Source organism: Pan paniscus, chromosome 3 (assembly GCF_029289425.2).
Source record: "Pan paniscus chromosome 3, NHGRI_mPanPan1-v2.0_pri, whole genome shotgun sequence".
Classification (NCBI taxonomy): Eukaryota; Metazoa; Chordata; class Mammalia; order Primates; family Hominidae; genus Pan; species Pan paniscus.
The window spans coordinates 24,329,828-24,352,698 of NC_073252.2; the positions used below are offsets into that span (position 1 = coordinate 24,329,828).

At 39.2% G+C, this 22,871-nt stretch overlaps 1 protein-coding gene across 3 annotated transcripts in view; it reads right to left on the reverse strand.

Annotated features, from left to right (window-relative positions):
• The window catches only part of PPARGC1A (PPARG coactivator 1 alpha), a 680,601-nt gene that overhangs the window by 286,971 nt on the left and 370,759 nt on the right, over positions 1 to 22,871 (reverse strand). The window contains exon 1 of one of the 3 annotated variants that reach the window (XM_034958375.3): positions 13,049 to 13,216. The exons of the other annotated variants lie outside the window; for them this stretch is intronic. Coding sequence (XP_034814266.1) covers positions 13,049 to 13,117 — 69 coding nt within the window. The 5' untranslated portion in view covers positions 13,118 to 13,216. Of the gene's footprint in view, positions 1 to 13,048; positions 13,217 to 22,871 lie in introns of those variants that run through there. 3 annotated transcript variants of the gene reach the window in all.

Sequence of the window (22,871 nt, forward strand, 5' to 3'; positions counted from 1 at the left end):
AACCTTCTTATTTTCCTTATTCCATATTAACTGTTCTTCTACTGTGCCTAACTGTCCCCTAGTCCAGATATCTGGCTGAACTTCATTAGAAAGCAAACTGTTGTATGTCTTGGTCCAGTGGGGGAAGGGATCAGGTCTGTTTGGTCATTCTGTGTATCTATTCACCTGTTTTCACTCTGACCCGTATCTCACCTTCTACCTTCAATTTATGAGCATTTCCAGAATTTGGCAGAGCAAAACAGTCTGCTTTTTGTTGATTCCATCACCTACAAGCTTAAATTTCAGTATTATTTTAATGCTGTGCCAAGTCAGTTACCATTTGTTTATTCTTCTTTGAGCTTTCAAAATGTAGTTGGCATTTCTTCCCCGATGCCATCTCCTCTTTCATTCTCTTTGTCCTTTGAGCTTTAAACTTTTTATAATGTCTTTTTGTAGGATTTCAGGTACCATATTTAACTCAAAATACAGTTTCCACTCCTTGTATTTAATAGGATATCAAAAGCATTCTCCTCCATACTGAAAACATAGAGTAAATAAAACACTTTATTTCAGTAAAATACTGAAAACACCATTTGAACGGCTTTCTCATAGTATATCTAACCATTAACCTATCATTGGAAATTTAGAATGAATCAAAATTTCATTATTATAAATAGCATCAAAATAGCCATCCTTTCACATTAAGTTTAGTCTTGTCTCTAATAATTTCCTTAAGAACTATTTCTAGAATAATATTAAGTCAAGTATTTTAAAATTTTAAACTATTGATACATGTTACCTAATTGATTTCCAGAAAGGCAGTAATAAATCAGCACTCTTCCTCAAAGAAGAGTCAGTAGTTAAATGGAATTTATCCCATCATCACCAACAGTATCATTTCTCAAAATCTTTATCAGTCATGTCCCCATTATTGTTTTAATTTGCATTTACCTGTTGACAAATGTGACTTTTTTTCATATATTTATTGGTAACATATATCTTGTTAATTGCTCATGGACCCAGCTCATTTTTTTCCTAGTGAAATGTGAGGTTATTTCTTATTTGTATGAGCTCTTCGTTTGTTAAAAACATCAAGCCTTTTGGCTAGATTTCTCAAAAACATTTTTTCCATTTTTTTAATCTAATACAATTCTTAGAATTTATCTCTGAAACATAGAGAATTTTTACATTTTTACATAGTCAAAATTGTCACTCTTTTTTCATTTATGCTTAGAGGCCTTCTCATCCCATGATCAGATAAATGTTACCCTACACTTTCTCCTCTTTAAAATATGTTTTGAATTTTTTGCATTTTACACTTTTCCGCCTGAAATTTAATTTGTAGCATTTTCTCCCAGTCAATCAGGTAACTCAACACCACTGACTGCATACTTGTCAGTTTCTCAACTAATATGTAATGTAATTTTGAACACATTTTAAGCTCTTATATTCAATAGTCTGTCTCTTGGCTCTTTCAACCCCATTTGTCTGTTGATTCTTACTCCAGAATATCCTGTTTTAATTACCATTAACTTTATAGCACATTGCAATGTCTACTAGAGAAAAGCCTGCTTTTCTGCTCTTCTTTTTCTAATTTTTTTAACTCTCTCATTATATTTATTATTCAAGATGAACTCTAGAATATTTGGTCAAGTTTCCAGAAAACTACAGAAGCAACATGATTTCGATTAGAATTGCATTAAATATGTAAATTCATTTGAGAAAAATCGAAGTGCTGAGGGGATTCATTTTTCCTTTTTAGGAAGATGACACCTATCTCCATGTATCCAAATCTACCTTATATCTATTCTGGGAGTTGTACTGTTTTTCCAGTACAGAGTCTATATAATTACTCAATCAGTTTATTTCTGGATATTTTATGTGTTGGTACTATTTTGAATAATTTTATCTTCATAGTTTCTAAATGATTATAACTATTATATCAAAAAGTTAGTTATTAATTTTTATATATTTATTTTATATTGAATCAACTAACTCAACTCATAATTTCTAATAATTTTTCAGTGTTTCTAAGAATCTTTGCTTTACAATGTAAACAGTAATTTTACCTGGTAATATCATTTTTATCTCCTCTTTTCTACATCTTACTGTGAACCAGGTATTAGTAGGCTGTCATGAGTGAAACTGTAGACACCCTTGTCATGATCCTGGTTTTAAAGAAAATACTTTCACAACAAGAATAATAATTGCTAATTTTTACTCAGTGCTTTCTGTACGCCAGTCACTTTGCCAAGGGATTTAACTATATTATTTCCTTCCATCTTCAATCACTTTAGGAGAAAATTACTATTGTAATCCCATTTTAAAGACAATGAAACTGAGGGTTTAGAGTAGAAATATATTCAAGGTTATCCAACTAGTCAATGACAATGCAGGATTTCAACGCCACATTGATTTGACTCCAGAGCTCATGCTTGCCACATATTAGTATTTCAAGTAAGCATGATTTGTTGATAGGAGTTTTGAAGGAGGGCTTTGAGATTTTTTTCTTATCTCTTTTGGTGTTTATTTGTTTGATTGAATGTTTGCGCTGAGAAGATGGGAGAGAGAAGAGTAGGTTGCTTCCAGGCAGGCAGAACATAGACATGAAGAGAACATTGAGTACATTAATGATGCAAGAAAAGTGCAACAGAAAATGCTTCCTCATAGTTCTTCAAGTTATGTGTGGACACCAAAATCAATTACTAATGAAAATAATACATTTCAAAGGCCAAAAAAATGCATCTAAGAGTTTTGGTATTATTACAACACAAATAAAGCTATATCATGTAACCACTTGACCATTTCAGTTTCCAAAATTTCTCAAAAAGCATTTTGGTCTCATTAACTCAGATCTTTGATTCACTGAATAGTAAGGCAAAAGGTGGGGTTAAGGTGATTTGTGCTATTTAAGGCTCATCTTGGCAAGAAGCTGACTTGAGGGAGACGGTGTGCTTCCTTTTCCCGTGTAAAAAAAGGAATCCAGCAATGCAAAAAATAAAGTCTTTTAAAGTGGTACACAAAATTATGTATTTCTGCAGCATATCCCAGGCTTACTGGCTATGTAATAGCCCTGCTGGACTCCCACCACTGCAAGAAGCTCGTGCCCAAAGCATTATGATTAGCATAGGAAACATGAAGATCTTACTTTTCCACCAGACAATTTCAATTGTTGGGGTTGGTAGGAGAAGTTCTTCCTTAAAAATCATTACATAAAAGTTTTCAGCTTGAAGTGCTAAAAGAGGTTTCAGCATTTAAAGTGCCACACTCTTTTATAGGAAGGGGACAATTGATTCGCACTAATGAGGTGTTCATTTAAGAACACAATTTTTTTTTTTTTACAAGCGTTAAGAATACTTATCCTTGACCAGTGAACAGAGAGGTGGTTTGATCTGAGCAAACACATACAGGATTGTGTTTCTGACCTAGGTTTTAATCCTGGCCTTTTTGTGCAGGGCTCTTAACCTGTCAGTTCTGGGTCTATTCATTTGTCCACTGGTAATAATAACATTGCTGCCACTTCCTTGATAAGGCTTCTATGAGATTGAAAAAGGGGTATACATGGAAAAGTGCTTTTGAAAACTGAAATACACTTGATATGTGTAAGGAAAGATTCAACAGTTTCCAGGACACTCTCCCTAAAGTGTAGTCATATTTATTGCTCACCCGAACTCCTCTGAAAAAGACAGTCATCGGCAGTAATGGAGTTCTGCAGAGAGCCAGCCTGTTTCCATTTCAGTTCAAAGCCCTTGAGGCAGCAAACTTTCAATCCAGGCACTGCCCCTGAGTTCCAAGTAAATTGTCTGTTTCCCCAATATAAATGGTGAGCATTTAAACAGATCATATTCTTTTATTAGGAGGGGACCATCAAAATTTAAAGGCTAAAGGAAGGATGACCCATTTTACATGGACTTTATGAGAGGCTTTAGAGAGAGGTGCCACGTGATCCTAGGACGGCTTGATAAGGTCAGCTCTGGGTCACCACATGGCTCCTTTTTCTCTCAGTCCCTTTGGCCAGTCATTTCTTTTATACACTGTACAGTGGCTCTGTGTACTGGGGACTAGCTTAAATTGAGCTTGAGACAGGGGCCGTGGAATGATTGAGTAGTGAATTAGATAGAAAATTGTGGCTTTTGCACCATAAGTGAGAGAATCGCTGCATTCAACCAGCTGCTATGACTTGAGGATTTCACACTTCTTTTGACTTTTTTTTTCAAAAGGAAAACTTGATGCAAAATATATTTGTTTCTTTAGATACGCAAGAGCTGCCTGTTGCCCTCGACCTTTTAAAATCTTCCCTCCACATCTCAAATATTCCTTAGCCATCATCAGCATAAGTTGTGACCTATGAAAATCAATGTTCAAGAAAGAGTTGGAGGAGGGAAAAACCCACTCAAGTTTCACTGGGCCCCCATCAGAACAATCAGCCATGAATGTGGGATACAGGAGTACAGGAGGCTGAACATAAAAGGCAAAGATACCACAGAGAGAATTGATTTCTTATATTGGCTATTTGGGTTTTACACAAATTTGTACCAAGAGGTACATAAAATTGAGTCAAATTTGAAAACCGTAAAACACTGGATTGGTTTATTTGCACTTGTTCATTCATGCATGAGCACAACTAGTTGTTCTAGAACAGGCAGATGAGGGCACTGGTTATATATGGCCACTTGATTTGAGCACACATGACTTGAGCCTGCTCTATGCCTGGAACTGTGCTAGGCCCTGAGAGAAATAGGCAAATGAGTAAGATTTAGATTCTGGCCTCCAGGGATTGATACATAGCTCTGATTCCAGACAGTGAGAAAATTACTAGAAGAGAACCATCAAATGCTTTGGCTGTCTCCCTAACTGAGCTATAGCTTTTTACAGTAGACATAAAGCCCCATGAGCATAGATTAGGTGAAGGATAAGGCGAACACCTCCGCAAGTCTCCCAAGTCCCCAGACAATCTGATGCCACCCAGATGGAAGTACCTCTCCCCAGTGCCTGTCACACCACACAACACAACTAACCACTCAGCATTCTTCAAACATAACCACACATTTACTCTTCCAGGTCTTGTTCACAAGCCTCCTTCTACTTAGAACACTTTTATACCATCTTTGCCAACCTAGAAACCTCTGATTATTTCCCCTGTGGCCCAACTCAGTGATTCTTAGGGTGAAAATGCTCAGTGAGATGTCATTCCAAGGTCTCTCCCAGCCTCTAAGTCAATGATATGTGAACCTAAGAAATATATAGAACAGTTTACCTCTGTTGAACAATGAAGCCATTCCTGATGCCCTGAGGCATAATTGGGCCTCTGAACTTCCATCCCACATGCTTCTTCTGCTACTATAGCACTAAATGCACTGAATTGTAAATAGTTGTTCGTTAGCCATTTACTAGTTTATCCTTCCAAGTAGAATTAGTACAACTCAAGGTCAGTGTCTGCATCTTATTTCATTTTTGTCCTGTCTAACAAACAGTCATGTGGCCATAGCTAAGTGTCAATCACTCTTCCAAGTGCCTTGTGTGTGTTTCTTCATTTAGTCCTCACTATAGCCCTATGAGATAGATTACTATCATTATCCAAGTTTGCCCATGAGGGAGCTGAAACACAGCAAGTTTAAGTAACATGCTTACGGTCATACAGCTGATCAGTGGGTAACCAGCCTGGTTGTTAACCAGGCTCTTATCTGTTCCTTTATGCTGCCTTTTACCTATCTTTGTACCCTCAAGGCTTGGCTCAGAGGTCCAGTATGTGGAGCTCACTAAATGCATATTAGCTGATTAAATGACCGAGCAGGTGATCAATCAGTATGGGTTAGTCCTGGCTAGACCCTCCTGCAAAGTTCTAGGCTATAGAAGTTAGGGATAATAAGAAGATTTGGAGAAGGTTCAGAAAAACTCAAGAAGACAGAAATGAAGAATTATACCTATGGATTTAGGTTGCTTAGCCTTGAGAGAAACAGCCGCAGGCTGGTTTCATAATGATCATCAAGAAAGGAAGGCTGATTCGTGAAGACAGTGACTGAGCTGTTTTTCTCCACCTCTGGGGAGGAGAAAGGAACAGAACTGTGCCTAAGCTGCAATGGGCAGAGTTTAAATCCACTACAAGGAAGAATTTCCTTGGCCTAAGTGTCATTTGTTAGACCTAGGAATGAGTTATATAGAGAGGCTACATTAGGTTATCTGTCTTCAGCCTTTTGGACTTGCTTCTGCTCAGAGTGAGGAACATGTAGAATGAAAACAAACAATACAAGGTCTCTCCCAGCCTTATGAATCTGATATTTGAATCTAAGAAATACATCAAACATTTTGTCCTCCTTGATTCAACAAATGAAAAAAATGAATTGATGAATGAACGTGTCCCACATTTAAAAGGCAATAACAAAAAATTACAACCAGCTATAAGAAAAGGGGTCTTCTTAGGAGATACTTTTGTGCTAGAGATGTAACAATAGAAGAAAAACAGAACTTATTTCAGCTCTTCTATGGTGTCTATGATCCAACTATCTCTTGCTAGGTCCATCATCCTCTTGACATAAAATTAGAAAAGGTCAGTCTACATTCTCAGGTGTTGGTTTTGACCCATCATCACCATTTACTCACTTGATGGATGACAGTATCTTGATACATATTTCTTTAAACATGAAGTAAACTCAAAATATGAACCACTATTTCATCAATGTCCAATCTAAAGCACTTTAAACATAAAGAAACAAATCCTTCCCTGAGAACAGGAAACAACATCAAACCTACTTATTTATTTTTTTCCTACATGAAAACCGAAATGTGAAATAGTAATGGAATTGAAAGAGAAGGTAGAGAGTACACAAATCTATATCCATATTTGGTACATTTCAAAACCATGATTAGGCTTTATTTTCTGTTAATGACAATAAAACCTTGCACTTGTAGAATGCTTTACAGTAATAAAAGTTATTTAAAACAAACATTATTTCACTGAACTTGTACCTGAAAGGTAAGTATCTTCCTTTTCATCTTATAGAGGCAGAAACAGCTCAGAGAAATAAGGGACTTGATTGAGGTCACACTGATAGGCCTTCAGCCAGGCCTTCTCACTTCTAGATTGACCATTTCAGGTAGACCTGTGTTGGGTGCCTGGTGAGCACCCAGTACACCTTACCATGTACTGCCTCTATTGAGAGCTGTGGAGTGGCCCTATAAAACCTTGAGAAATTCAGCTGGTCTAATAATCTTGGGAGACCTGGCATGAGAGAAACTGCTCTATCTGTTCTGAGTACAGAATACCCACTATCAGTGAGAGCCTGCATTCTAACTCAGGCTTTCCCTGCTTGCAAAATTATCTCCTCATGAAAAACCTGGCTCAGATGCCATCTACTCTGTGAAATTGTCCCTATTCCCCTCACTCCAGGTAGAGGGACATAATCCTATAAGCTCTGGATCCAGGCTGCTTGGGTCTCAGTCTCATGTAATAATTAAGCGACCTTACCCTCTCTTAGCCAGCCTCATCTACCAAATAGGAATACGACTAATATCCCCCTCATTCAGAGGCGGTAAGGAGTCAATGATTTTATATCAGAAAAATGCTTCCAACAGCTCTTGGCACAGAGTAAGCTCTGTGTTTGTTAACTATCATTGTTAACTGTTCCTGAAATTATTGTCATTGGTAAGTATTCCTGAAATTATTACCTTCTCTGAGTCTTCACAGGGCTTTGTTTATCCTCCTGATGTATTACTCATATTTTTTATAACTCTTCTCCACGATTTTGTTAGTTATTATCCACCCCATCATCAGCCCAGAGACCTCAGTTTCTCTTCCAATAATCTCTTTTCAGATCTCTTTTTAGATGGAGGCACTGATACCCACTTATATCTACCGCCAGCTGAAGCTGGCTTGGCTTTGCAAGGTTTTTCTCCTCCTGCCTCTTTAGACTTATCTACCACCATTCCTGCCTCACCCTGAATGGCTGGTGTCACATCCAACTGCGTACTCCTCAACACACACTTCAACACTGCTCTCTTTCCTATGTCTGACATAGGGTCTCTTTTGCCTTGAATTGTCTTCCCAGTTCTTTGTCTGGCTTAACTCCTTTTCTTTGTTCAAGAATTAGCTCCAGTATTGCCTCCTCCATGCAACTCCCAAGACAGATTGGAGGCCTACCTACAGTGCTCCCATGATACATGGAGCATTTTGTGGTTGTCCTATCATTATAATGACCTGCCGTGCTCTCCCACCATGACCTTGCGTTGCAGGGCAACATCTTCAGTCACTTTCTCATCTTCTTAAGTATGGATGTGCTTTGCACATGGGCGGTATTCAAAAAACATTGAATAGCTGATCTCATTAAGTAGGTAATAGATAGATAATGACACATATTGTGCATCTGATGGGTCACCAAGCAGTGCTTACTGATGTGTTCTTCTAAACACTTTCAAGAATGTGATTCATTTAATCTCCATGACAATCTTATAAAGTCACTACTATAATTATCCCCATTTTATAGCTGAGAAAACTGAAGCAAAGTGAGATTTAAAAACTTTACCAATGTTACACAGTTGGGAATTAAGGACACCAAGGTTAGAACTCAGAAGTCTGTCTCAAGATCAACACGTTCTTGACCCATATGCTATAATACCTGCTCAAAAAGGGGTATCATAATAGTAAAGATACCTCAACAGACACAGACAATATGTTCCAGTTCCAATTTTACAGATGAGAAAGTTGCAGAAGGAAGTTTATGGAGAAGCAGTCCAGGGGAAAAAAGGTAGAAAGCTGAACTGGAAGATGATAACCCTTGCTCCTCACTAGCCAGCGCTGGAACTTGGGCCAATCTCTTATTCTCCCTCTTCATGTAAAATCAAAGGCTTAGGAACCTGTCTCTGCTTCCTTCCAGATCAAATAAATATCCAATTTCACTTAGTTTTGGCAAACATTCATCCAGGGCTTATTGCGCACCAGGCTCCGTGATACACCTTGATCCTTGAGGAATTCATCTTCTTGTGGGGAGACAGGCACAGATAGATAGTATTTCTAGACCAGTTCAAAATGGCCACAGTGTGGTGACATGGGTTGTTTTAAAGGAAACCATCCCATTATAAATCATTATCCAGACGTGAGTCCTTGGCCCCTCCATAATATCTTCAATCTAACAACTGGCCAAAACAATGACGTGTCATGAAGGATCCATCCCATCTTCCCTCCAAGTCCTCATGCAAGCATAATCACCTCAGTTTACAAGTGAAGAAGCCAGTGATCAGGCTAAGTTTGCCCATGGTCATACAGCTCCCTGGTGGCATAAGCCACTGCCATCTCTGTCCCTGAGTGCTCTCCCAGAGCTGAAGTGGGCTATGGGGGACAGGGGCATTAACTGTGCTACAGCTGCTGTTGGTTTTCCAGTATGGTTATATGCTTAAATGGATTTTCAGATTTACAGTTGATTCTAGAAATTGCATCTAGTTCATTTCCAACTCCATAAGTAAAAGCTGGTTCACTTAAGGCAAACAGCATCCAATTAAAATACATTCTGTAGAAGTGAGTGAGCAAGGCATTTTGCCCAACTCTTGACTTATTAAAAAAAGAAAATCCTTTCGGGGAAGTTTTCAAAGAGCAATCCCATCACATTACTGTGAGATGAAAAAGTTAAAGTACGAATGATAAAATATAATGTGAAAATATACTCTGAGGCCAGGTGTGGTGGTTCACACCTGTAATCCCAGCATTTTGGGAGGCCGAGGCAAGAGGATCACTTGAGCCCAGGAGTTCAAGATTAGTCCAGGCAACATAGAGAGATCCCAATCTACAACAAATAAAAGACTTTAAAAATTAGCCAGATGTGAGGTGTACACCTGTAGTCCCAACTACTCAGGAGGCTGAAGTGGGAGGATCACTTGAGCCCAGGAGGTAGAGGCTGCAGTGAGCCATGATTGCGTCACTGCACTCCAGCCTGGGAGACAGAGGACAGAGGGAGATGCTATCTAAAAAAAAAGAAAGAAGAAGGAAGAAAGAAGAAGGAAGAGAGAAGAAGGAAGAAAGAAGAAGGAAAAAAGGAAGCAGAAGAAGAAGAGGAGGAAACAAAGAAAATACACTCTGAGAAGCAGCCTTGTCATAAGGCGGGTACAGGTTTCAAGGTCAAGCCAAATGGGTCCATATCCCCATTGTGACTATGTGACTGTGGGCATGTTCCTTAACACCACTTTGCCTCTGTTTCCCTATTGGTACAAAATAAATAAATAATATCTGTCTGCCAGAGTACTTGTAAGAATTATACGTTTAGTTTAGTGTCTGGCATAGAGTAAGGGTTAAAAAAATAAACTATTAAAAAACATTTTATTAAAGTCTTAATGATTCAGAGATTGATTATTTCATTAGAAGATCATCATGCTTTTTCCCTTTCTTCCTGCCTGCCCACATCACAGCTGCTTGTAAGTTATTATTCCATGAGATAAATAATGAGATAAAATTTAATTCAGATGGCATAGCAACAAAAGTGGGAATAGGATAGGCATTGGAGTCAAACAGGCATGAACTGAGACCCTGAATGGCTTTGGGCAGGTTATGTAACCTCTCTGAGCCTTGCTTTTTACATCTGTAAAATGGGGATAATCATATCTACCTTCTAGACTTCTTACAAGGATTGAAATATGTGTGTATGTGTGTTTGTTCACTCTCTCACACACATACAACTCCTAGCACTATGGTGGGAAAATAGTAGGTAAGTAGAAAAGTACTGAATCAGTTCCAGTAAGAAATATAGTGCTCAGCTAAACTAAAGCTTCAGCATCCATCACAATTCATTCTTAAGCAATCTTTACTTCCCCAGCTGCATTACTACCACGGATGGCCAAAAGAAGTCACCCTCGCCACAAAGGCCTTGCATCTGAGGCCATCAGATTTAGTTTCCTCCCTTAGGGACAGCTTTGGTGTCAACTGAAGTAGGTGACTACAGGCTTATGGGGACCCAGCCTAGCAATACAAATGAATGAGGGCAGCAGGCAGACCTCCTGGGGATGTTCAAGAGGTGCAGAAGCAGATGATGCTGTAGCTGACACCCTATGACATACTTTCCACCCAATGCCTTGTAGTACCAAGAGTCAGTGAAACCAAATCAGAGACTAGACTAGGATGCCCTTTTTCTTTTCTTTCTTTCTTTTTTTTTTTTGAGACGGAGTCTTGCTCTATCACCCAGGCTGGAGTGCAGTGGCGCGATCACGGCTCACTGCAAGCTCCGCCTCCTGGGTTCACGCCATTCTCGTGTCTCAGCCTCCCGAGTAGCTGGGACTACAGGTGCCCACCGCCACGCCCGGCTAATTTTTTTGTATTTTTGGTAGAGACGGGGTTTCACCGTGTTAGCCAGGATGGTCTCGATCTCCTGACCTCGCTCTGCCTGCCTCGGCCTCCCAAAGTGCTGGGATTACAGGCGTGAGCCACCGTGCCCGGCCTAGGACGCCTTTTTTCTAACCACTACCTCCACTAGCTAGAAAGGGGAGCTCCAGCTATCACAATGGAAATGACAGGGTTCGATCAGCTGTACAGGATCACATCTTTGGAAGCAAACAGCACAGGCAATATTTTCATTAGAAGCCTTTTGGTAAATTAATAAGCTAAAGGGTCACGGGATGCTGACAGTGATATGACACATGCATTTTTACATAAACAGTTGGACTTCATGTTTCTAGTTTAAACATTTTATCCACAGAGATGTCTGAGTCATCTCCTCACATTCTTCCTCCCTTCACTCTCCTTTGAAATAAAGACTATATAAAATGACAACTTTCTAAAGGAAAACATGCAAACGAAAGACAAAAATCCAAAAGTCACATTAACATACCATAAAATATTTGAATATCTGTTTGGACCCCTGGAGACCCACCACATGTCATCCTGAAAGTAGCATGCAGAGATTTATTTTGTATCCTTTTCTACTTCCTGAATAATGCTCCCACTCAAAGTGAAAGGATTCCAATTTCATGGCAGGCTAGAGGGTGTTTTTTTCTGAAGCTCCTTACTTAACATTACATTGCATACAACAAAACATACCAGTCAATACCAGTATTACATTTCACTAAAATTTCTGTTGAAGAAGAAATCTTCAGAAAAGGCTCCCTCTTTTTATAAAAGAAAGAATTTTTTTAATTGACATTAAAAATCAACTCATTCTGAATTACCATTTTTATATGAAAGTTTCTGCTACAGACAAAATGGAAAATCAGAGTTTCACTTTATCCAACATCATCCCTAAGAAATGGTTCATACACAGAAGTGTCTTTTTTCCATACGCCAGCAGCATTATTAAAAAAGAAACAGAAAAAGAGCTCTGGCATCAGTCTTCAATATTGTTGTCTAATTAAATGGCAGCGGAGTGGATGCGTAAAAATATGCATTAGAGGTGTGTAATGTGAAGAAGAGTAATCAAAGCCATTCAACAGGATTTAGGAAGGGATTTCAGCTGGCAGCTTACGAGACAGGAGCATATAATTTTGCTAATTTGAAATAGGTATTGTAATGTATAAACATTACTGCTTTGCATATTTTAATGAAAACTGCTTCTACACCAAAATGAATCCTTTAGCTTGAACTCTCTGCATACCACAGAGCTTCTACCTATTATGAGTTCAGCATAAATAAGGAAGGCACGCAAGCTGCATTAAAAGAATGGTCACCTCATTAAAAATAGGTTAAAACCAAGCCCCTATTCTAAGCTACTATAACACCATAAAGTAAGTCTGATGACAGGTGTTGTATTAAATTTTTATATCGCAATGAACTTATACTCACACAAACCAAATCTGCATGTTTCCCTTGATATACACCTGCAACTTGTTAATTCAAGAAACTTTATTAAGAAAGTATAAATTTAGCAACACCTATAGATTTGTAAAACCCTATTAGCTTGCTTGACAATCTAGAGTAAATGTATTTGGGGTCTTATTTGCATGGTTTGCAAAGACGTGGACACTACCCATGACTTTTTTCGAAAGGACGTGCTTGCAGATAGCACAGTTCCACAAATTGATGTACGCATATTACCTAGACTTGGAGCCAAAAGAGTTGAGAGAGATTTGGGTCCTGTGTGGAGCTGAGGACATCACTTACCTGCCAGCCTGCTTCTCGCTGAAGTACTTTTTTCCAGTCTTCTTCCAGCCTTGGGGAGGTCTCATCCATTGCTGATGCTGCTTGCACAAACTGGATTCGCCAGCGGCTGTTACTCTCTCTCCTTGCAAGCTTTTACCAAAGCAGCAGCCAGGGCAGTCCAGGGGCAGACTGTCATGGAGAAAATGCCATGCCAGAGGATGAGGGATCGGGCAGGAAGAACCCACCGGGGAGCAAATTTGGGACACATGGGGCTACCCAGACAGATGCCAACTGGCCAAGCTGAAGGCCAGCTCAGCCATCAAGCGTCCAGAGATTAGGAACAACCAAGCTCCAGGGCCGGTGGACAATGGGTCATTCTTATGCTTGTGGTGTAAAGGTCAGAAGAGGGAAGTGTGCAGGCTTGCTCTATGCTTGAGAAATATGCATTTCTATGTGTGCTCCTGTCTTCTCCTTGCCCCAATACACACACACACACACACACACACACACACATGCTCACACACACACCAGAATTTGCATTGTTCTGCCAGGTTGCATCAGTGGGCTGGTGTATCCTAGAAGAAATAAACTATTTTACATAGTAGCAACACATTTCATTTGAATACATCTCCCCCAAAAAGCAGCGTATGAATCACTCAGCAGCCAGTGAACATGAATAATAGCAAGCTCCTTTGGGTGAAAATAGACTCATTCCCATAGTTGAATTCTGAGCATCTAGAGTCCCTCCCCTTCCCCCATAAGATGTTCTGCAGGCAGGCATTTGAATCCCACCGTGGGCCTCAACCCGTTTTCTAAATCAGTATACGAAATGATCAGAGTCTTCGGTTTGAATGAACTCCTCAAACTTTAGAACTCAAACCCAGTCAATGCTTCACTAGCACTTCACATGCAGAATGATGCTGTCTCCTGATACTAAGAATTGCCCTTAACCCCTAGAGATTCTTATCTAATTGGTCTAAACTAGGACCCAAGACATTGGGAATTTTTTTAATGCTCTCCAGATGCACCCAGGATTAGAATCACAAAACTCGGTGCAGAGTATCATTTCAAATTTCTCTGTTGTAATCACTCGTCTGATACCTGAATCCACATGGCCCTGCCTATATCACTTAATACGGTAAATTCACTACCTCCCAAGACAGTCCTGTTCCATGGCTGATAATTTTTATCCCAAAATGAATTGATATCCTTCTCCCTGCAACTTCTACCCATGGATGTACTGCTTCTTAATTCCAGAAGGAATGAGACTAAAGCCCATTCTATAGAACAACCGTTCAGAGATGCAAATATAGTGGTGCCCCATGCTCCCAAACTTCTACTAAAGTGTCTAATTTCCAGATTAAATATTGTTAGGTTCTTCAGAAAATGTAAGATGGTTTCAGGTCACTTCTCCATTCTGGTTGCCAGCCTCGAAATGTATTCTACGAGTTCCCGTGCTCACAGAAGTGATCATAATATTCTTGCTATGATCTATTATTGCACACATAGCCAAACAATCACATGCCTTGTTTGAAAAATTGCCACAATATCAACCATAATCATCATAATAAGAGCAACTAACATTTACTGAGCATGGACCTAGGTGTCCAATGCTGTGCTGAGTGCTTTACTAACCTTGTCTAGCTTACCCTTTACAAACATTCTATGAGGTTATTATTATGCTCCTGATTTACAGATAAAGAATCCAAAAGAGATGAAGACATTTGCCTTGGTGATGAGGCCAAGAGTTAGTTCAGCTATAACTCCAAGGTCTACTTGATGCTACTCGATACTCTTTCACTGATGCAGTCTCAGATCCCACTGGCTGTTTTGACAATCATACCTCATTAATACAGCACCTCGGTCAATTATGACACTTAAGTTTGTTCTTATCTGAAGATTATATAGGAACATGCTTTGTAGGCTGTAAACTGTCATACAAACCTAACTTGCCATTATTATCCTTTTAGTAATCACAAGACTATACCTTCCACCTCATCTCTAGTAAAACAGACACATGCAAAACACTTTACTTGCCCAGTTCCTCCCTTTTACTGAGAATATACAGATGCTTCTCAGAGGTTCTCTGAGGTGTAAGAAAGGCCAGAGGACCAAGTTTCCAGAAAATTTCCCCAGAGACTAGTCTCAATGGAAGCCTCACCAGTCATATGGTTCTTACCCCATTTCCCTAAATCCTTATCAACAGCATCCCATAAGGACAACTGGGAGCAATTAGTTTTATCATTTGAATTGCACCATCTGCAATGTAGTTATATCTGTTCTTATGGAAGGCAGCACACGAGTGGTTGGAAGCATAGTCTTTGAAGTCAGACTTAGATTTGATTATCAGCTCCATTATTTTCTAACTCTGTGTCCCTGGGCAGGTTACTCAACTTCTCTGAGACCTGGTTTCCATGTGTGTAAAGGGGAAGTATGCATTATAGTCTCAGGCACATTATTGTCCACCAGTATCTAGTTCCCCTCTACTTCCAAGCCCATAGCAAGATAGCATTTCCCTAACTCCCTTGAAATCCAGCATAACCACATGGCCTTTTTTGTCCAAGGAAATGTAAGAGGGTGGGTATTAATTCCCAGGGTGGGGGAGGCTTCAATAACAGGCACTTGATTCTCAGCCCGCTCTTTCTCTATTGCGGTGACTGCAGATGCGTGTGTTGCTAAGTCGTGCCTTAACACAGAGGCAGACAGGAATGCCGACCCTGTTCTCAAGGAGAACAGGTGCCTTGGACAGTCACCTGGACCAACAACAGGCATTATGTGAACAAGAAATAAGCTTCCAGTGTTATTTGTTAAAACATAAGCTAGCCTATCCAGAGCAATACACTTTCCAATTCAGAGTTGTTCTGAAAATTAAATTTAAAAAATCTAGCTAGAACATAGATCCCAGGCATTGGGTAGTCCTGCAATATTATTTTAAATAGCTTCCATTACAGGCCCAGTCTGTTCTACCCAGACTCTCACACTTCACTATTTTCTCTTCCTTTTCCAGTCTTGACTTTTCCTGTTCATAAGATACTGCATTAAGTGTCTCAGTTTCTAAAGATGATGCAGAAATATGAATTTTAAAAAGAAAGAGCAAAGCATTCAACAATGCAGTGTGCCTTCGTCTCAGAATCCAAACTCAGAATAGCATGACTTCCATGCTACCGATCACTTAGCAAGGAAATTAATGAAAGCAAAGTGAAGCATCAAATAATAAATGTAGCTCTATATGAATTCGATGCTGATGAAACAAAGTACGTGTCTCCAAATTGTAAACATAATGAGAACATACATGAATACAGGAGCTTATTAAACAGCACAGCTTTTATTCACTGTTCTTAAATCAAGCACTAAAAAAAAAAAAAAAAAAAAGAATAGGTTTTTTTTTTTTCTTTGTTGGATGTTTTAATTAAATGAAGGAGAAACTATAAAAATAAACATCAAGGAAAGTATGTATAATGACTCTGGCCAAACCACGACACTGACATTTCAAGAACTTTAAGTCTTTTATTTCAAGCTCTTGTGCTTCTTAACACCACACAAACTTGAGCTTGCTCGAGGACACTGCTGGGAGATTCTTTTTTTAAAGTATTTTCAAATGCAAGTGCTAATAACTAAATGTATGTGGGAGTCCTAACCCCCATTACTTTAGAATGTGACCCTTATTTAGAAATAGGGTCTTTTTTTTTTTTTTTTTTCTGAGACAGAGTCTCACTCTGTCACCCAGGCTGGAGTGCAGTGGCGCGATCTTGGCTCACTGCAACCTGTGCCTCCCGGGTTCAAGCAATTCTCCTGCCTCAGCCTCCCGAGTAGCTGGGACTACAGGCACACACTACCATGCCGGCTAATTTTTGTATTTTTAGTAGAGGCAGGGTTTCACCATGTTGCTCAGGCAGGTCTCGAACTCTTGACCTCAAGTGATCTGCCCGCCTCAGCCTCCCAAAGTGCTGAGATTGCAGATTGCAGGCATAAGCCACCACACCCGGCCAGAGATAGAGTCTTTACAAAGGGAATAAAACTGAAATGAGGTCATTAGGGTGGGCTTTAATTCAATATGATTGATGTCCTTACAAAAAGGGGAAAATTGGGTCACAGAGACAGATGTAGGCAGGGAGAAGGCCATATGAGGGTAAGGACAGATTCAGGGTGATGCATCTACAAGCCATGGATTTCCAGCAACCACCAGAACCTAGGAGAGAGGCAGTGTCCTAGTCCACTTGAGCTGCTGTAACAGAATACCTCAGTCTCAGTAATTTATGAAGAACAGAAACTTATTTCTCGCCATTCTGGAGGCTGGGATATCCAAAACCAAGGCACTGGCAGGTCCAATTGTCTGGTGAGGGCTGCTTCTCTGGAGGGCAGGAATGCTGTGTGGTCATTTGGCAAAAGGGCAAGTGACTGAACTGTGTGAAGCCACTTCTATGAGGGACTTAATCACATTCACAAGGGAGAAGCCCTCACGGCAGCCTCATCACCTCTTAAAGGCCTCACCTCTTAGTACTATCATGTTAACCACGACTGAATTTTGGAAAGGATCTATTCAAACCATAGCAGGCATGATATGGTTTGGATTTGTGTCCCCACCCAAATCTCACTTGAATTGGAGGAGGGGCCTGGTAGGAGGTGATTGGATCATGGAGGTGGATTTTCCCCTTGCTGTTCTCAGGTTAGCGAGTTCTCATGAGATCTGATGGTTTAAAAGTGTGTGGCACTTCCCTCTTCGCTCTCTCTCTCTCTCTTCCGCCACCATGCGAAGAAGGCGCTTGCTTCCCCTTGGCCTTCCACCATGATTATAAATTTCCTGGGGCCTCCTAGCAATGCTTCCTGTTAAGCCTGCATAACTGAGAGTCAATTAAACCTCTTTTCTTCATAAATTACCCAGTCTCAGTTAGTTCTTTATAGCAGTGTAAGAATGGACTAATACAAGGCATTAAATAGATTCTCTCTCAGATCCCTTGGAAGGAATCAACTCTGTCAACAAACCATGATCTTGGACTTCCAGCCTCTAGAACTGTGAGACAATACATTTCTGTTGTCAACACCATCCACTTTGCAGTACTTTGTTACCACAGCTCTAGCAAACTAAAACACTCTGAATTAAAAAATAAAATAAATTTTGAAATAAAGTAAAAGTCATGGCAAGAATGTAATATTTAAGTAGAGTAAACTAGGTACCTTACAAAAACTTTTACTCTACCATTTCTTGCCTCAGAATAAACAACACACTTTCAGTACGTCAGGAGTGTGGGCCTGCAGTCATGCAGTTTAGCTGCTGGTACCATATGAAATTTAATGTCAAATTGATGCCAAAAAGTAATGGAAAACCTTTTCCTTACCCACTGTTTTTCCCTCCAGATAAGCAGCATATTAAGAATATGCTGACTAATAAGAAATAGAGTTTTAGAATTTGTAACATTTTCTTTATGAAAAAGTTATATATATACGAAAAACCTATACAAAGTGCATCAGTCAGTCCTCCCTGATTTAAGATAAATTCCTTTAGCTTATAGAATAAAAATGGGTTAAGCCAGGCACAGTGACTCACTCCTATAATCCCAGAGCTTTGGGAGGCTGATGTGGGAGGATTGCTTGAGCCTAAGAATTTGAGGTCACAGTAAGCTATGATGGTGCCACGGCACTCCAGCCTGGGTGACAGAGTGAGACCCTGTCTCAACAACGGGGAAGGGAGGGAAGGTGGTTAAGACCTCATTGTAAGAATCGAGCAACTAAAAAATAGTTTTCCAGGTAAATTAAAACATGCATGCCACAATGCTAAATGCTGGTAAAAGATGGTACTTTACCCTGCTCTGTTAGATGCAAATATTCAATCTAGAGGAGAAAACAAAAAAGTTTGGGGTGAAGGGAGCAGGTGGATATTGAGAAAATTAAGTTCCGAGCCAAGGAGACCCCAGGCATGGAAGAAATGGATGATCTTTCACCTACCCATGGGATTTTGTACACACTTGCACTTAACAGCTATGATAGAATTTTTATGAGTCCCTACTGCCCACGTTATACATTTCCACTTTAACTTCACCTCAATGAAATTTTCCTAGACATGAATAGGGTATGTTTTCCCATAGATTTTACTTCTGTTTTTGGTTTTTAGGTGGGTTTTTTTTTTCATTAGATGCTAATAGCAAGGTATTTACCTTCAGAAATTTGCTTCACCAACAAATTCTAATCATGTATCAAACCCACACTACTGGAGGTGGCTATATATTAACTCTATAATAAAACAAATAGATCCAAAAACATTTCTGTCCTAAGAGTGATAAATCAGATAACTATGAATTCCAGCACTGTAGTCATTGTATTTCAGAAGGTAGGGAAATAGAGTACTGGCTTCCAGTTCACTGTTGCCCTGGAACAGTGATGCTCACCATTCTCTCTGTAAAATACCTAACCTGAACTGCAGTGACACCCATGGTTTTATGGCCAATTGAACACCTGTGGCTGGTGGAGTGAAGACTTTCTGGTCTACTTGTGTCTCTTGGCTCCCACGTACTGACTTGTAGGCTTACCAAGATTCATTTGCATTTGTCCCGGTCCTGTTATTGACAATTGTGCCTGTTAATATAATTACATAATTCAATTAAATAACTATATCTATAAAATATGAGTTTGGATAGAAAAAAGTTGCTGTTTTCATGAAACAAGTCAAATGATTTGGAAAGAAAAGTTACTCTTCAAAAAGTTGTTATTGGAGGGCCAGGAATCCTAAAAACCTATACAGATTCTGTACTCAGGTTGTTGGACATTGTCTTTAAATTCTTGATTCACTTTAGAGAAACTAAAACTGAAATTTGTAGAGTTACTTTAAGGCTATGGCTTACATGGGAAAAACTTCAGAATTTCTCTTTGTGGATCCATATTTAGAGAAAAGGCCTTGGCTCCACAGCAAAATAGTGGCAAATAAATGTGCATTTATATGTTTTAAGCAAAAGTCAAATGTTTTGTGTCTGCATATCATTTATGATTTCCCAATTTAATCAATTTATGTGATTAATCAGTGAACTACCATTTTCAGTTGTATGGAATAAGAAAGCTTCTATTACAAAAAAGAACATAATAAACCAGGAAGGATTTTTTCTTAACCTACACAAAATGAACAGAGACAGAAAGCAAAAGACCCAAATATTCAAACCAAGAAACAGAATCCATTTCAATACTTAAGTGTACTTATATCGCTTAAGTGAGAAATAACCTGGCTGTCACTACAAACATTAAATTTTGTATGAATCTGAGCCATGTAGATGCCAATTAATTACTGCATGGCATTACTATGTCTTTCTATAACTGTGTAATAATACCAACTGACTGTGATCAGAGGATTTAGTAGACATTTATTAATGGAAATCAGATGACTTCATCCACAGTGTCTAAATTACTTTGATATGTTTGTGCCCGAAGCAAAATAATATAATAAAAAACAACATATAGATGAGAACCTCAATTTTTCTGTACATATGAATCTGTCACTGATTTGCAAAGAATCAAATATAAGTCCAACCAGGTGAAGACATTAAATACATCATCCTTCCCAATTCAGTATAAAACTAATATTGGCCTTTCCAGTATGTTTATATCCTGTTCCTGACTTTGTGATATGCTGGGCATCAAGAGAGCCCAGAGACACAGAGTATTGCCTTAGCAAATGTTAATCCCAGCAGAGATAAATTACAGAATACTGTCTTTAAAGTTTCCTTTAAAGACTATCTTAAGTCATAAGCCCCCAGAAATAATCAATAAACTAATGAGTAGAGTGGGAATGCAGATCTAATGACTAGATTGAATGAAAAACAAAAGGGCTATACGATATATTTGAGGGAAGCTGGAAACTTCTTCCCCTCATTCTCTCCCTCCTGCCAAAGAAAAAAAAAAAAAAAAGGCCCCCAGCAGTCTAAAAATCCCACCTGCCATAACTTTTGATTTTAAAACCTTTTCTGTCATTGTCTATGAAATTCAAACACTCCTAGGAGGGGTAGCCTGAAGCTTTATCTTCTGACATTGTGTTACAAGTTATTTTCCAGTTCAGCTTGGAGAGCAGGACTCTGCAGCCAGGCAAGGAGCGCGGATGGGATGAAAGGAGCCTTACAAATGGCTAGATGAGAGGAGCCGGGGGATTGCTAAACTCCCCTAGGCACAAATTGATTTACAAAATATGAATTTAAAGGTTCTGGAAAGTTGGGACTTTAGAAATGACCAAATTCTTTTGATTGCAGATTATTAGAAACTATCCAATTGGTTTACGTACTTGTAACATAACTAGGTTCTTGTGGCTGTTGTAAAATGTAAGTTGGGGAGGGGATGTGGGATGTTTCTTCCCTCTCCATTTACTCGTGATACCAACATCCTAATGTGAGGGGAACTTCAGACAGGATGCAAGAATTTCAAAATGGGAGAGAATTAAGACGGCAATTTGGAAGGTGAGCTAAGGCTGCGTTACTCAAAGAGGTACAGACCAGCATCACTTAGGAGCTTGTTAGAAATGAACAATGAGAACACTTGGGCACAGGAAGGGGAACATCACACACCGGGGGCCTGTTGTGGGGTGGGGGGAGTGGGGAGGGATAGCACTAGGAGATATACCTAATGTAAATGACGAGTTAATAGGTGCAGCACACCAACATGGCACATGTGTACATATGTAACAAACCTGCATGTTGTGCACATGTATCCTAGAACTTAAAGTATAATTAAAATATATATATATATCGGAATCTCAGGCCCCACTCCAGACCTACAGTATTTTATTTTCATTTTAACAAGGCTGATTCATTAAGTTTAAGAAGCAATGGGCTACGGACACTTACCTTGAAGGTCTATTGGCATATGAAGCTTTATTTCTTTATTTTTAACCTAGAGCACAGGCTTAGGTTGGATTTGGAACAGAATGACTGATCCACATTATGGGGAAGAATTTAGCACCCTACCAAGAAACTGCTTGTTACTACCTCTGGAGAACTTTCTCAGGGATCTCATTTTTCAAAATTCTGCAAGGATTTTTAGAGGCATGATCCAGTAGGTGCAAATGGCAGGACTCCAGCCCTTAAATCACCCAACACCTTCGACATACATGGCTATTCCACTTAATAGTTCAGAAAAACAGCTGATGACAAGTGCATGACGCCACCTCTGGATGTTCAGATGACTGATTTTGTATAAATCAATATTGAGTGCCACAAAATGTCAGAAAATACCAAATGAGGAGAAAAGAATCAATAGATAACCTTGGAATTAAATGAGTGATGAATAATCTTTACCAACTAAAATAAATTAAACTATGAAAACCAGGTTAAAGCAATATCAAGGGTCTGGCATAAAACCACAAAAAAATATATAATTTACAGGTAAGGCCACTTGCGAGTAACATGGCTGTTCATTTTTTTTCCCCAGGAAAGCATTATGACAGGAACTGCAAAATAAGAGCTGAATTCATACTTTCTAGGTTCTGTCTAAACAGCCATAATTTTTTAAGATTCTACAACAAATAAACTACAATTTACAGGTGCAGACCATGTATTAACCTAACATCCATAAAACTGAGCATGCATTTGCTTAACACTTTCAGGGAGGAGGTGGTAAGAGTAGAAAGACAAATTCTATGATTTATTTAATTTACTTTTGATAGGGTTTGGATCTACATCTGCACCCAAATCTCATATCGAATTGTAATCTCCACTGTTGGAGGTGGGGCCTGGTGGGAGGTGATTGGAACACGGAAGTGGTTTCTAATGGATTAGCACCATCCCCCTAGTGCTGTCTTGTAATAGAGTTCTCACAAGATCTGGTTGTTTAAAAGTATGTATCACCTTCAACCCCTTTCTTCCTGCTCCAGCCA